General features: G+C 44.1%; 2 protein-coding genes across 20 annotated transcripts in view; one reads left to right on the top strand and one right to left on the bottom strand.

Annotated features, from left to right (window-relative positions):
* The window catches only part of BTBD10 (BTB domain containing 10), a 29,387-nt gene extending 14,910 nt beyond the window's left edge, over positions 1 to 14,477 (top strand). For 9 of the 10 annotated variants that reach the window (XM_077179495.1, XM_077179493.1, XM_077179499.1 and 6 more), the window contains 7 exons: positions 6,423 to 6,616; positions 7,283 to 7,568; positions 9,183 to 9,285; positions 10,010 to 10,130; positions 11,102 to 11,299; positions 11,881 to 11,991; positions 13,414 to 14,477. In XM_077179495.1, the coding sequence (XP_077035610.1) occupies positions 6,423 to 6,616; positions 7,283 to 7,568; positions 9,183 to 9,285; positions 10,010 to 10,130; positions 11,102 to 11,299; positions 11,881 to 11,991; positions 13,414 to 13,724 (1,324 nt within the window). In that variant the 3' untranslated portion in view covers positions 13,725 to 14,477. Of the gene's footprint in view, positions 1 to 105; positions 128 to 6,422; positions 6,617 to 7,282; positions 7,569 to 9,182; positions 9,286 to 10,009; positions 10,131 to 11,101; positions 11,300 to 11,880; positions 11,992 to 13,413 lie in introns of those variants that run through there. The other variant, XM_077179500.1, reaches the window with a different exon arrangement.
* Positions 14,478 to 14,754: 277 nt separating this feature from the next.
* The window catches only part of BMAL1 (basic helix-loop-helix ARNT like 1), a 51,220-nt gene continuing 49,955 nt past the window's right edge, over positions 14,755 to 16,019 (bottom strand). For all 10 annotated transcript variants that reach the window (XM_077179486.1, XM_077179487.1, XM_054634533.2 and 7 more), the window contains 2 exons: positions 15,865 to 15,967; positions 14,755 to 15,446 (listed from right to left, as the gene is read on the bottom strand). In XM_077179486.1, coding sequence (XP_077035601.1) covers positions 15,286 to 15,446; positions 15,865 to 15,967 — 264 coding nt within the window. In that variant the 3' untranslated portion in view covers positions 14,755 to 15,285. The remainder of the gene's footprint in view (positions 15,447 to 15,864; positions 15,968 to 16,019) is intronic.

Below are 16,019 nucleotides of genomic sequence, written 5' to 3'. Positions count from 1 at the left end.
TTCTTCTAAAGCCTCGGAGCATGGCAGCTGTAACTTAGTGCACAGATAAAGCTCTATAGCCTGATTCTACAAGTGTTGATTATGGGAATCACCCTAGAAAAGGATGGATCTAAGTTTATATTTTCAGGTGAGTTAATATAAGTTTTAGAAATAGATGGAGGGCGGGGAGAAATGGTAAAAGTCTTGGTTAATTTTCCACTGCTGTGATCTTTTCATTTATTTAAGGTTTTAGGGTGGGTTTGGGAGTAATAAATATATTGGTTAAGCACCATAATTCTGTGTAGACACGAGCTGGTTGTATAAAACAAGTATGTTTATTGGCAGTATTCAGTAGGATGCACATGGAGCTTTTATGTTGGAGTACAAGCTAATTGTTTTGGCAGTAGGATTAATTCAGTCTAATGACTTCTTCTAATAATTAGTAATATATTCAAAGCAATCTGTTGTTATGTATAAAGACAAACTGAAGCTCTCCTTCCACAGATGACTCCAAAGCATCATTAAATTGAAGAGCATTTACATTTTTTAAAAACAGCTCTTCCCTTAACTACAAAAATAGGAAGCATTACCAGTATGACAAGTTGCCATTTTCATGGTACTTTTTTTTCCCTCCTTCACATCATATTAAATAGATTTGCTTAAATAAAACCTTGAGCTTATTTGGTTTTCTTCATGAGGCAACTGCTTTTAAAGAAAATGCCTCTTTCCCTTACAAAGACAGAGCTTCCTTGATTCCTGTCTGAAGGGAATTTAATGAAATTAAATAATTTCTATGACTGAAAATAATTTCTATGACTGCCTTAAAGTTCTTGAATGGGTGTAGTGCATGTTCCTTTGAAACCAGGGAAAAATGAGTATTGGATTTGTGAATATTGCCAAAAGACATGAATATTCATGAGATGGTTTAGTTGTTTTGGTTTGGGTTTGTTTACTGGAGGGAGTGTGTGGGGGGGTTGCTTCTTTTTTTCCCTGTAGAAAGTAATTGATAAAGCAAAATGTTCTTCCTTTCATAAACTTTTGGGTACTAGGTGGCCTTACATATGTGGGGCTTTTTCCAGCTTTAGTGAATGAAGGGATGAGGGTTTAAATGGTGTTTTCTTTTTTCTTTTTCCTCTCTTACACTTTTAAATTAAATGCAATGTGTCCTTCAGCACGCAGGAGAAAATTCTGCTTAAGGGTTGGGGCAGTGCCTTATGGCTTCCCCAGCCCAGAGTGCAGGTGCTGGTCATCAGCTGAGGAATCCATTGACAGCTGGCTTTGCCAACACTTCCTTTCAGGGTGAGATGGTCCTTGCAGCTTCAGGTCTCTTTCTTGGAGGCTTGAAGTCAGGCTCTGTGCAGGCTCCACTGGGTGCTGTGGCTGAGACTTGGGGTGAATACAGCCTGGCAGCCATGGCTCCCTGGCACTTGGAACTTGCAGGGTTCCACTGCTGTTGGAGGAGTGCTGGTGGTGTGTCTGGTCTGTGTGGTGCTTCTGTGGAGCACAGGAGTTGCTGTCTGCCTCTTCTTCAAACGGGGCAGCTCTGCTTTGGCCCATCCCACCTCCACTGGAGTAGATGGGAAGGAGGCTGCAGCAGCACAGCTGTGGAACTCCCAGTAAATGCCAATTTGTCATGCCTTCCTCACTGGGACCAGATGTGTCCTTAGTACCTCACATTGCTGGTGTGCAGTGAAGGCTTTGTGTGCCCCCTGCAGAAACAGCCTCTGACCCACTGGCTTTGTTAGAGGGGGAGGAGAGGAGAGGAGAGGAAGTGACCAAGTCCTTCTATCAAATAGATCAAAATTACTTGGTACTTCTGATGTCTTCCTTTTTCTTTGAACACTTGCAACTTCTTCTAAAGCTTCTTTACAGGAAAATAAAAGTCACAGGTCTTCTTTCATATGTACTGGCCACAAATGAGCTCCTTTTTCAGAGTAACAATAGAGCAGCTCAGGGACAGAGCTTTTCTGGTCAGGTATCACAGGGTAAAGCCAGTGATATGCCTGTCTATTTTGACATGCTAAGCTCCACCTCTGTACTTTGTCTTTGTTCAGCTTTAAGCTCATGTTAGTTTTCTTGTTCATTGTAGAGCAAAGTTGTATTTAAGGGTAGCATTGATCCGAGCCCTCATGCTGTTAAACACATGGAACCTCAGGTTTGTTGGCTGCATATCCAGCAGATCAAAGAACTGGTTTTTGTGACCTGTGACTCAACAGTGATGAGATTTAAGACTGACATTTTAGATGGCTCTTACTAAGATGAATGAAGATTCACAGGCTCACAGAATAATGAGGTTGGAAGAGACCTCTAAGATCATCAAGTCCAACCTGTGCCCTAACACCTCAACCAGACTGTAGCACCAAGTGCCATGTCCAGTATTTTTTTAAACACACCCAGAGGTGGTGATTCTACCACCTCCCTGGGAAGAGCATTCCAGTGCTTTATTATTCTTTTGGTGAAAAATATTTTCCTAATATCCAACCTGTGCCTTCCCTGATGTAGCTTGAGACTGTGTCCTCTAGTTCTGTCAGAGACCAACCCCATCTGTCTGCAGCCTCCCTTCAGGAAGGTGTAGAGAGCAATAAGGGCACCCCTGAGCCTCCTTTGCTCCAGGCTAAACAACCCCAGCTCCTTCAAACCTTCCTCACAGGGTTTGTGTTCCCAGCCCCTCACCAGCCTTGTTGCCTCCTCTGGATGTGCTCGAGCATCTCAACATCCTTCCCAAACTGAGGGCCCAGAGCTGGGCACAGCACTCCAGGTGTGCCCTCACCAGTGCCAGTACAGGGCAGAATGAGCTCCCTGCTCCTGCTGGCCACACCATTCCTGATGCAGGCCAGAAGCCATTGGCCTTCTTGGCCACCAGGACACTGCTGGCTCATGTTCAACCGGCTGTCACCAGCACCCCCAGGTCCCTTTGTGCCTGGGCACTGTCCAGCCACACTGTCCCCAGCTTGGGGAGCTTGGAATGTTGTAGGGGATTTTTGTGGCCAAAATGTAGAACTCAGCACTTGGACTTATTGAACTTCATGCTGCTGCACTCTGCCCATCCATCCAACCGATCTAAGTCTCTCTGCAGAGCCCTCCTTCCTTCCAGTAGATCAACACAAGCTCCCTGCTTGGTGTCATCTGCAAATTTACTAATGAAGGACTCAGTGCCCTCATCCATGTCGTCTATAAAAACATTGAACAGAGCTGGTCCCAGCCCAGAGCCCTGAGGGACACCCCTGGTGCCTGGCCCCAGCTGGATGCAGCACCATTCACCATCACTCTCTGGGCCCAGCACAGAGTGCTCCTGTTCCAGCCCAGGAGTGTGCTGTGGGAGACAGTGTCAAAGGCCTTGCTGGAGTCTGAACAGACACATCCACAGCCTTTCCTGCATGCCCCAGGCTGTCTGTCTCAGAAGCAGTTGATTTACTATTCAGGGATGGTGTCCTCCTCCAGCTGGCAGCCTCTGCCTCTCTCCAGTGTGCTGTGCTGAGCTGAATTGATGGCCCAGGCTCCGCAGGGATGGCTGTGGCTGGCAGCAGGAGCAGGATGGATCATCTCTGAGCACTGCCCCTCTCCTCCAGGCTTGCTGGCTGCTGGCAGCAAAGCAGAAGCAGCCCCAGTTGCATTCAGGGAGGTAGAGCTGTGCCTGCCATGGCCCTTCCTTGGGGCACGGCTCCGGAGGAAGCTGAGTCAGTGGCGCTTCCTGTAGCACCTGTTCTTGCCAGCTCCTGGAGGAGATTATTAACTAGGGTTTGCCCTGCTTCACTGGCAACTCTGACTCACTGCTTGGAGCCTAATGGGGCTTTAGATGGTTTTCTGGATTAAGAATCACATTTTAATTGCCTTCTCTGTTAAAGGGGAATTTGTGTTTGCTCTGCCAAAATGTGTGATAAGCCTGCATCCCATTACAGTGGTTCAGTTTCATTTTCTAGTGCGTTTCCCTTATTTAAAGCAAATAGAGCTCTTTAGTTGCTGAGAAACTGTGAGTCATGCATTTTGATACTATAAAATGTAACACCTGCAAAACTCTGTTTTCTCACAGCATGGTTGGAAATGTTATCAGGTCTAGGATCAAAGCTGTGCTTCAGCAGAGGCCTGGTCACATGAGGCTTTATTGGGATTTGCAGAGATGTTTTGTCACCAGACTGCTACGTAGGTGTTTGAGTATTCCACACATACACGCCCGCTTTTGTGGCACCCTTGATTATACCATAGCATGCAAATATAAAGATGCACAGATGAGATACAGAGCTTCTTAAAAAAAAAAAAAAATCACCATTTTTTGGAAGTTTAGCTGTAGTAGTAATGAATATTGTCATGTTTAAACTGGGGCTAGACTTTGGTCTTGAATTCGAGACTGTAATCCATGTTTCTAATCGTTTATGGGCATATTTTGTATCTATTAAAATTGTTACATTATGTATGTGTATATCTGTCTCAAAGGAAAGGTGCAAAGGTTTTTCTAAATTGTTGATACTGTTTTTGGCTTTGTTCAGAGGTTTGCAGATCTCACTCTTGCAAACTTTTGCACATTTCACTTTCAAAATAAAGAATTTGCCTTTCTCTAATAGAGAGGTAAAACAAGTAAGGAGACATGTTAGCTGTGCTGAAATGTTATAAATTTTAATACCTTCAGAACTACTTCATTGGAAGTCCTCAGGAAATTTCCTTTTAATGGAAGTGCTTGGATCATTATTCTTGGACTGTAAATATGAGCGTTTTCAGCCAGAAGCAAGGCTTGCAGTTCTTTTCCTTATTCAATAGACCTTTGGCTGACTCCACATCCCAAAGATGCATTTCTTACTGCAGCATATTTTAAGCTTGGCAGAAAACAGGATTGCAGTAGATTCCCTCTGCACCAAACTTGTGCTTTGTCAACAGGAGATCCTGCCCTCGTTCCAGCAGGGCAGGGAGAAGCTCGTGTGCCATAGTGAGAGGTACATTTCTGACTCCTTGCCTTGTGCTAAACACTCATCTGTCACAGCCCTTTTGTTCTCAGTTAAGCTCCTCTTCTTATCAATCTCTGAAACCTGGAACTGCAACATCTCATGCTAGTAGAAAGCCTTGATTATTTTTTTTTATCATTACTTCTAAGCAACCTAAAAAGAGGACACTGCTCATTGTGCTTGTCCAGTGAGTGCTTTTCAATTGCTTGTGCTTGTCTCAGGCAGGCCATCATTCTTAGCTCTCTCTGTTCTCCTGCAGCACTCCTGCAGTCGTGATTTCAGGCCTCTTGCTAGGAGTTATGGGATCTGCAGGCTGCAAGCAAGTGGGGCCTTGAGGTTCCTCTGGGAAATCACGACTCTGCTTTGTCTGGCAGAGCTTGTAGCTGTGCAGGTGTCTCTCTGGGTTATCCACTGCCTGAGGTTTTGAGAATTTCTTCAGTTAAACCCAGAAATAAAGAGTGTTGTCATGCCCACACTTGAAAGGTAAACAGCAAAGATCTGCTTTAGGAATTCTGGTGGGATGCAAGGACACAGACGTGTCTGTGCTGTCCAGACATAAATTTGTCTCTTTTAAAAATAATAAATAGAAGATAAAAGGATTTTTGGTAAATTCAACAATAGCTGTTGCATGTTGATTTTTAATTTTTAGATAGTTTTTGTCCTCCGTTTGGTTGTTGCTGAATAGGGGATGGGTTCGGATGAGTAGGAAAATTCCTTGGGAATTTTCCCAAGTTGTGGGATCTCAAAACTGATTAGTTTTGGTAGTTGGTTTAATAATTGTAAAATGTAATTGATATCTTAAATTGAGTAATGTAACTTAATCACAGTCTAAAACATCTTAAACTATTATATTAAATATGCTGGTTTGGAACAAATATGCTACTTTTTACTGACAGGCTGGTAGGTTGGGGCTTTGATAGTATAGTTCATGTCTGGGTTGTATGGCTTACTATTGTTTTTTTTAAGAATAAGTGAAAGTTTAAACAGAATGTGCAGGAACAAACTCTTGTCTGGTGTGTCTTGATGTGTCCCCTCATTTAAGACTGACTACCTTTGCAAAGGGCAGGTTGCAGGAGAAGTGTAAATTCAGCCTGTGGCCTGAGAGGATTTTTGCCAAAATAGGTTACATTGGGAAAAAAAAAGATCCCTAACTTCTAATTTCATTCTTTGATGAGAGCATTTAATTAAACAGTAAGAATCAAAATAAAATGCTCATTTATATTTGACCTACCCATTCTGAAAGAGATTTGTGTGAATGCATCTTCACAGGCAGGCTCAGCTGAGCAGGTGCTGTCTCTGTAAATCACAGAGCCGCAAACAGGTAATTCCTGCTGCCCACTTAATGTTCCAAGCAATTGTAAATACAAACATGAGTACAACAAAGAAAATGGAGCTGGATTATCTTAATCTTGGAAACATCTCCATGGAGTGTGAATGCCTTGAAAATTTAGCTGTGCAATGTCTCTGAAACTTAGAAATGCTGAGGTTGTGCCTTATTTCTGCTTTCAGCACCTCATCCCGTGTAGCTAAAGGAATCGACTACACCAAAATGAGCCTGCATGGGGCCAGTGGCGGACACGAGAGATCGAGGGACAGGCGCAGATCCAGTGACAGATCTCGGGACTCGTCCCACGAGAGAGCAGAGTCCCAGCTCACTCCGTGCATCAGGAATGTCACTTCACCAACAAGACAGTATCATTCTGGTGTGTGCAGATCTCTGCCATTGCAGGACTAAAATTCTCCAAAACTGAGTACTATTTTGTTAAAGGAATACAATAAAAAGTGTTATTTGTTGATGGCACAACATACAGATTTCTTACATGTGCCCTGAGCTGGGAATACCCTTCTTTGATAGGCTATAACGTTTTTTCCAGTCTGCTGTGTGTATTCCTACATGATGCTCTTATTTAGTTCAAATCGCAAGAACAATCTCATTTTTATAGATAATTGACTGAAAACATCCCCTTTACTCTGTAGGGGCTAGGTATTTGGAAATAGAGGAAATAGGGATTTTTCTAAGTGACAAAATATGGTTTGTTTCTTTAAGCTGTGGCACCAACTGTGATGCAATGGCTTCTGTGTCATGTTGAGTTCCTTTTTCAGTACTAGAGTAGTAAGTTTTCTTTGTAAAGACTTTTGGGGAGGGTGAGGTGGATTTGATGTCTAGGTGATGCAGACTTTGGAATCTCATAAAGGGGCAGTTATTTTTGAAGATTTCTTTAACCAGAGTAGATTTAACCAAAATAATTTGTACTTAACTTCTCAAATGGGTGTGTTTTGTGCCCAGAAGGACACAAGCTACATAGGACTCCTATCAATCTCTAATTTCATTTCTTGTTTTTTCTCCTTCCACCTCATCTCCACCGAAGATCGCGAGAAGGATCACAGTTCATCTCGGCCCAGCAGCCCCCGGCCCCAGAAGACATCCCCCAATGGTTCTGTTGTCAGCATGGGCACCAGCAGCAGGAACAGCAGCCAGTCCAGCTCAGATGGCAGCTGCAAGGCTGGTGGGGAAATGGTGTTTGTGTATGAAAATGGCAAAGAGGGAGCTCGGAACGTCAGAACTTCCGAGCGAGTGACGCTCATCGTCGACAACACCAGATTTGTTGTAGATCCTTCCATCTTCACTGCACAACCTAACACAATGCTGGGCAGGTTTGTATCTCTTTTGGTTTTGGTTTTTTCCTTAGTCCCCAAGTGTTATAGAGAGCTGGAGATTTAAACTGTTTGAATAGCTGTTGGACTCATATGGCTGCAGCTGATCTTGCTAATGTTAAATATTACCAGTTTACAAATGTCTTTAAGTAAAAATTGAATGCAAGTTCTCTGGTTTTGGCAGGAAAGCCAAGAGATGTCTGTTACCTAGAGATGACAGCTGATAAATAAATTACCATTTCATGATGTTCCCATTTCTTTCTGTCTTCCTGGGCATTGCTTCTCTGTTCAGTCTGCCTCACTCTTCCTCATTTTTCAAGCTAGGTGCTTCATAAAACAAAGTGGCATAGCGAGTGTAGACAGCCTCTTTCAAAACAGCAAGGAGGAAAATCTTGAGGGAATTTATTTTGCTTAGTGGGCCTACCCTGACAATGTTCAAGCTCAGCCCATTTATCTTCTGAAATGTCAAATAATCAGTGTAACAGCCCTGAGCCACTCAGCAGAGAGGCTGAATACTCAAAATGATCAACACTTGAATGCAAGTCTGCAATATATTTGTAATGTTTTCTGTAGAAACTATAATGAGCAAGATATTTAACATGTTTGCTTGGTGGGAAAAGATTCCATAATTGACTGGCTCAAATTCTGGTTGGTTTTGCATTGTCCAAATGCAGAGGGCACCACTTAAAATCTTGCTTCAAGAAAGAAAAGAAAGGTTTGTCTGTGTCACTTTGGATTTAGCTTTTTCATTAAAATACAGCTATTTCACAGCACACAAGGATATAATCATATTTAAAATACACGTATATAAATCTCCTTGCCACATTACAGGTAATAAATGTGATTACACAATTTCTGCTCTGTTTAAATCACTGCAATGTGGGATAAATAGTACCTTGGATCCCTGTTTTGTGAAAAGTTGGGTGAGTCACAGAGAAAGCAAGAAATGCTTCTCTGTCTAAACTGTCAAAAGAAATAAATGGAAGTAAGAATCAATAGAATTAAATAATTGATTTAAAGCACTTGTATATTGTACAATACACGCATACATATAAATATCCAGACAGACTGGAAGTGTATCAGCTGAAAAGAAGCAATGAAATAGTTTCCTTTTCCATGCCCAGCCTCAGAGTAAGTGGTGCCACATAATGCACTGGATTTTTTGTGCGTGTGTGATGCTGAGTTATTCTCCCTTTGGGATTGGTTCAAGGAACAAGCTTATTTTATCTTTTGCCAATTGAAAAGTAGGTTAATAAAGGTACAGAAATAGTGCTCCAACCACGCAGGTTATTTATAAACCCACTTTCCCTCAATGCCAGTCTGCAGGACAGTAAGCAGGAGCAGCTTGGGAGGTAAAAGTAGCTATAATAAGAATGTACTATTTGCCTTAAGCCTGTATCCTGTTAGGCTGTGATTTTCTAAATATTATTTCTTGTAGAGTGGTCAGAAAAGGCACGTCAGATCATGAGGTGAAAAACATAATCCCAACTGAACAGAATGCACTGCTTTTCCCCTGCAGTATCTGTACAATTTCTTGCATTTTATTTCTCTTATTTACAAACAAGAAAACCATGGTGAGGAATTCTAACCCAAATTACTTTCACTCTTGAGCAGGATGTTTGGATCAGGCAGAGAACACAACTTTACACGGCCCAATGAAAAAGGAGAGTATGAAGTTGCTGAAGGAATTGGTTCTACTGTGTTTCGTGCTATTCTGGTGAGTTTTTAGGGGCAAATACTGTTAGGACAAGCACTGTTAAGAAGTAAAACCTCTTGGTTTAACCCAATTTGCATATCTAGATTTTGTGGATGGCATAGATACTGCTCTTTATATTGTTTAGTAGAGGGGGGAAGATGCTTACTATGAACCCCCTTTTCTTAGACATGGACATGTGACAGTCAAGGAGAGAGAAAGTACTCATGGAAGAAAGCAAAAATTACTGCTACCAGCAATCAGTTCACCTTTTCCTGTGCATTCCTGTGCATCACCAAATTCAAGTATATTCTGCCCTTCTAGAGCTGAAATTAGGTGAAACAGAATACTGGAAGTGAACTTCACACAGCTAACAGGAGTCACACAAACTTCAGTCTGAGATGGAAATGGCCCCTTATTTAATATCCACACAAGGAAGTAGAGCTGCTGGACTGCTTTGTCAGCAGCCTTGGAATGGGAAGAGCTCAGTGAAGTACAGATAAAAGACAGCAAAATTATCAGGATTAATAGTTGTCACTTAAATAACATTTTTAACCAGAACTCACTGCTCTGAATGCAGCTCTGAAAACTGATAAATTTGAGGACAGGAAGATTCACAAAGTTTAACATTTGTTGCTGTCTTACATTTTGGGGACTTTCTGTGTGGAGAAGGCATCATGAATGAAATGATGCAAGGTTTCTGTTGGTGGATGTTGTGCATTGTGCTCTCTCTTGGTGCCTCCTGCAGGATTACTACAAGACTGGGGTGATACGCTGTCCTGATGGGATATCTATTCCTGAACTGAGGGAAGCATGTGACTATCTCTGTATCTCCTTTGAGTATAGTACTATAAAATGCAGAGATCTGAGTAAGTACAGAGTTTATTCAAATAATTTGAATTATACAAATTGACTTAAGTGTGTGTGTGTTAATTCTAAATTGTGTCCTTTATTGAGATAAGGAAGATGGCTGGCACTACATGAATAAAATCCATCCCTTTTTATCTCTTATGTAATAAAGCCTTAAAAGCAATGGATTTATGTTCTTTGAAAAATGATGTCTGATATTTCAGCATCTGATTCTGTGCCATGGTCCCCCTGTGGAATACTTAGCTCTATGATTGCATTTGCAGTACAGATACAGTAACGTTCAGTGGTACCTTTTTTTGCAGGGGACAGGGAGGGTAATTTTTCCTTGCTTAGGAGAATGGGGCTTTCTCCCTGGTGGCAGTAGCACAGCTTTGCTGGTGGAGTGGGCTGCTCCAGGATTCCCAGCTCGTGCTGTTCTCTCCAGCTGCCTCAGCCCTGAGCACACCCAAGCCTTGGCCTGTGCCTCTGGTTGCTGTGCTCTCCCTGTGTGTGCAGTGCAGGGCCAGCCTGTGGCATTCCTGCTGGGAATGGACCCCAGGGCCTTCCCTGGCAGGGCCCCCCCTGCCCCATGCCCGAGCTCTCTGTCCTTGCAGGGATTTAGCAGCTCCTGCCCTGGGGGCTTTGAGAAGCTTTGGGTTTAAGCTGCTGCTTATGAAACATGGGTTGTGTGCTCTGCTCTCCCAGCAACTGGCTTAAATGATGTTTCTTTTAGGAAAACCAGAGCAGCCTTGCACAATTACCAATTTAGCAGTAGTAAAATGCTCAGGAGGTCTCAAAGTGCCCAACACTATGTTAATATCTGCAGGACAGGCTGGTAAATATTCAAACGAGGTCTGAACCTACATAAGCTCATAGACCTTACACCTGTCTGCAGTAATACTACAAGATAAACAGATCTACTCTTCCTTATTGCTGCCTTCATCTCTTTACCAAGCTCTCAAATGTGCCTATGCTTAAAATTTTCTTCTAGGTGCTCTCATGCATGAACTGTCAAATGATGGTGCTCGCAAGCAATTTGAGTTTTACCTGGAAGAAATGATTCTGCCATTAATGGTAGCCAGTGCCCAGAGTGGGGAGAGGGAGTGCCACATTGTTGTGCTGACAGATGATGATGTTGTTGACTGGGATGAAGAGTATCCCCCCCAAATGGGAGAGGAGTATTCACAAAGTAAGTTCATCCTCATTGTTCCCACCAAGCCATGCCATGGTAGGGGTAGCAGTGAGTGTGCTGATTTAAAGTTGTTGTACAGAAATAAACCTCTTAGTTGGACTAGTTCTGCTTAGTATTTTGTTTCACAGAAGCATATTATGCTTGTTCAAGTGTCATTAAAAAGAGAAGCTAATTTTTATTATTAAGGTATTGTTAGCCAGGAAGAAAGGAATAAAGTGCTCCTTTAGAAAGAGCTTGAGGAGGGAAATGGGTAGGAGTCATGTATACTGTGGGAGAGCAACTAGAGGTTCTTTTGTGGAAAAAACCCAAGTGTTACTATTTTTGGAGTACTACAGTTGTGTGGATGATGAGTTTGAGCACCTGTAAATGGGCTGTATTTCCCTGCAAGATGTGCACCCAACCCATTCCCCAGCATCTTCAGCTGTTTTCCTCTGGAGTTCTTGAATTTCTTCCCCTCTTCTGAAATAAAAATACTGGAGTAAAGCAAAAACAGTGGGAAAGATAAACTTTTGTGTTTTAAGGGTAGAAGGTTAATATTTGAACACAGGGATTTTTTTCTCATTAAAATGTATTTTTAGTTATTTACAGCACAAAGTTGTATAGATTCTTCAAATACATTGAAAACAGAGACGTGGCCAAATCAGTTCTGAAGGAAAGGGGGCTCAAGAAGATCAGACTGGGCATCGAAGGTAAGGGGAGCATTGCTTGTGCCTCTTTGGCCTTCAGGGTCTGCTGCTCTTTTCTGCTGTGTGCCTTTCTCTGTGGCTGGAAATTAAGGGGTCAGTGTTGTCTTTCCTGCTGAGGCTGGGTGACAGAATGGCCAGAGCTGGAAAACCTGACTGTGGGCTCCAGACCGGTGTCCGAGCTGTGGGCTCTGTGCACACAACTCAGGTGCTTTCTACTGCCTTCATGACTGGCATCCCATGCCCTTTGCCCTTTAGTTTCCACACAAAAGCTTCTCTGTGCTTTGTCTGAGGTAACAAGGCATTTGTACAGCTCTGGATATTGTGTTCTTGGGCTGTATCCTTTCCAGGGTGTGAAATGAAAAATGTCATGTTAAGTGGCAGGCAGACATTTTCTTTCAGGGAGTACAAAACTATCCAGTGGATCAGTGAAGTGCAAAGAAATACTGATCTGAAATAAACATCATGTGTGTTAGGAGGCTGCTCTGTAATATCTGACTGAGTAATCTGATTTTTATCATGAATGTAAGAACTGGGTTTCTTTGCATTACATTTTTCTTCTGATTGCTGACCCAGATATTTTAGAATCCAGCCTTTATAATTAGCAGGATTTCTATCATTCACTCACCAAGTTGTCATAGTTACATTTGTAATTTGCCAAGAAAAAAGCAAATGCTTTTAACTGGTGAGTCCTAAAATAACTAATTTCAGCTGAACAAGGTGGGAGCCTTTCAGCTAAACAAGAGCTGGCCCTGCCTGTAATGCTGGCTAATAGCAGATTATTTCTGCTGGCATTTCTTGGTTTGACAAGGAACAGCTGTGGCACCAAACTGTGATGCTGGTGCCCTGCAGTAATGTGCAAAATGGACATTATTGTTGGGGCACAGGGAGGGGTGACTCGAACACAGCACAACCATCTGCACTGGCAGTGCCAGTGGCTGCTGTGCTGTGTCCCAGCAGGGCTGATGGACTGTGCTCTGTAGGGGCTGTGCTCTGTAAGGGCTGTGCTCTATAAGGGCTGTGCTCTGTAGGGCTGTGCTCTGTAGGGCAGTGCTGATGTTGCTGTGCTCTGTAGGGCTGTGCTCTCTAGGGCAGTGCTGATGCGCTGTGCTGATGTTGCTGTGCTCTGCACAGTCAGGGCTGGTGTTGCTGTGCTCTGTAGGGGCTGTGCTGATGTTGCTGTGCTCTGCACAGTCAGGGCTGATGTTGCTGTGCTCTGTAGGGGCTGTGCTGATGTTGCTGTACTCTGTAAGGCAGTGCTGATGCTGTGCTCTGTACAGTCAGGGCTGGTGTTGCTGTACTCTGTAAGGCAGTGCTGATGCTGTGCTCTGCACAGTCAGGGCTGGTGTTGCTGTGCTCTGTAAGGCAGTGCTGATGCTGTGCTCTGCACAGTCAGGGCTGATGTTGCTGTGCCCCTGCCTTTGCCAGGTTACCCCACGTACAAGGAGAAGGTGAAGAAGCGGCCGGGCGGGCGGCCGGAGGTGATCTACAACTACGTGCAGAGGCCGTTCATCCGCATGTCCTGGGAGAAGGAGGAGGGCAAGAGCCGGCACGTTGACTTCCAGTGCGTGAAGAGCAAATCCATCACCAACCTGGCGGCGGCAGCAGCGGACATCCCGCAGGACCAGCTGGTGGTGATGCACCCCACGCCACAGGTGGACGAGCTGGACATCCTGCCCATGCACCCGGCCCCCAGCAGCAGCGAGCCCGAGGCCGAGGGCCAGAACCCCCCGCTCTGAGCGCGCTGCCCCACCGCACGCATGCTCCTGCAGTGACTGCACCCAGCCCATCCCGCACTGCAACGCCAGTTTTCCATTGTGTCCCGGTGTTTAGGAGACTGCAGCAGGGACCTGGCACGGCCCCAGGGCATGCCTGGTGGCTCGGGGAGGAGCGCAGCCGGCGCTGGGCTCGGTGCCGTTCGTGTCTGTGTTTACCGTAGGTTTGTGACGTTGGTGACCGTGAGCTGGCCTGGCCCCGCTCTGCGGCCCCGCGGCCCCGCCGTGGCACGGCCTTAGGAAGCAGAGTGGGAATTGATAGTAGCACTTTACAAATGGTTGAGAAGTGGAATTTGAAGCCATTTTTTATAAATGTATTGCACAATACTAACAAAGTGCTTCTATCAAAGGTGTTAACTGTACATAGTTTTGCTCTGGATAGATTGACCCTTTTGAAGTTATTGTATATGGTTGAGCACAAAACTACTTACTCTTGGGTTTTTGGATTGAGGACGTGATTCAATGACCCACGTAACATCTTGTTCAAGTTCTTTAGTGAATTTTTTCACTTGTTTGCAGCGTGAGCCATGTTCAAAAATTGTGAACAACGGACAGGGGCTTTATCTTAAATTTTGCCTTACCTTAAGCTGTTCACAAATATTTATTTAATACATTTTTCATAAGTGTCATGAAATAGGAAAATGCAAATGGTTCATTCTTCATTTATTAATGATTGTAAACAAGTTTTTCATGCAAATAAAGTTTCCATTATTTTAATGGGCTTGAATTATCTGTGAATTATGAATTTTGCAAGTAGTTGCTTTTCTTTCCTCGGGGGAAGGATGTTTAAGTGAAAAGCAAGTGTTTCTTAAAGATAATCAGCCCATTTTAACGCACCTGCCTCTTGTGCTTTTCTCAGGATCAACATGGATCTAGGAGTAAGTAACAAGAGCTTCTCTGGGAATATTGTCATGACAAAGGCATGTAAGTGTAGGTAAGGCACTGGCTTTCCTCCCTTTTCTCCCAAGGCTAAAGAAATGATAAATACCAAGTGTTTCTAGCATGCACCTTCAGCAGGGTTTTATCAAATTTATTTATCAAAGTAAATACTCCATCTTAGAACAAGGGAAACATTTATTTTAAAAATATTTAACTGTCTAATACATTACACTTTAACAATATTTATAGTAAAGGATTCTTACAAGAAAGAATAAACGGCTTTATGGTACAATTAGTATAAGAAATATCCACATGGGGACTGTTTTGCAGTGTAAAAACACACCATACATCTGAAATGGTCATTTGCATATAAAAGCTACCACTGATGCCAGTGAGTTGCACAGTGATTTAAAAAAAATTTCAAACAACAGAATCCAAAATATACAAGTATTGCAAGCTATACACAGCTAACCAAATCAACACAGAACACTGTAGCAGGTTATTCCACTTTGTCTGAAGTTACACATGGTAGGATGAGTTGCATTCTGACGCAGCTTTTATGAAGTTCCCACATAAAAGCCTCTCAGTCCCACGGGTGTCACAGAGTGCAGAGCCCCACCAGTGAATGCACTTGGCTGCTGGCTGCTCACAGGGGCCAGGGCAGGTCGCTGAAGTCCACGGGGCCGCCGAGCCCCGCGTCGGCCTCCAGCAGGCTCATGATGACCGCCATGGCCGCCTCGTCGTTGCTGGGGCTGCTGGAGCCCTGCTCCGTGTCGATCATGTCCATGCCGATGTGGGAGTTCTCCCCTGCAGGGACACAGCACAGCCAGCGCCTCAGGGGCTGCCCCCTCCCTGCACCGCTGCTCTGGGGCACAGCCAGGGCCTTGGGGACAGCCCTGGGAGCTGGGTCACTCCCCAGCGAGGGCCACCACGGCTCACAGGGACAGCCTGAGTGCCCGAGTGCACACACAGCGCTGCAGCTGAGCTGAGCTGCTTCACGCTGACTCAGGAAAAGAGGCTTCCAAGCACTGCCTAAGGACGTTTCAGTATGAAGGAACTCTACAAAACAGGTACAAAACACCTGCTGCCAGCTGCCTCCTGGGGCACACAGAGCTCGGCCGTGGGCTTTGTGCTTCAGCAGGTAAAAGCAAGTTACTGCTAAAAGCAACCAATGTCCATGTGTATTCAGCTGGCACTGAGGGTGTTCGTGAGTGACTTCACTTACCCAGGATAGAGGAGTTGTCGGAATACGGGTACCCAGAATTATCCTGGATTTGCCCGGACAGCAGCCCAGCTGAAGAAATGTCTGGAGTGCCACCATTCAAGATCTTGAAAGACAAAACAGAAGCTCTAAAGCAGCATGAAATGGTGCATTAAGTC

Source organism: Agelaius phoeniceus, chromosome 6 (genome assembly GCF_051311805.1).
Source record: "Agelaius phoeniceus isolate bAgePho1 chromosome 6, bAgePho1.hap1, whole genome shotgun sequence".
Classification (NCBI taxonomy): domain Eukaryota; kingdom Metazoa; phylum Chordata; class Aves; order Passeriformes; family Icteridae; genus Agelaius; species Agelaius phoeniceus.
This window is presented reverse-complemented; position numbering and strand designations above follow the sequence as displayed.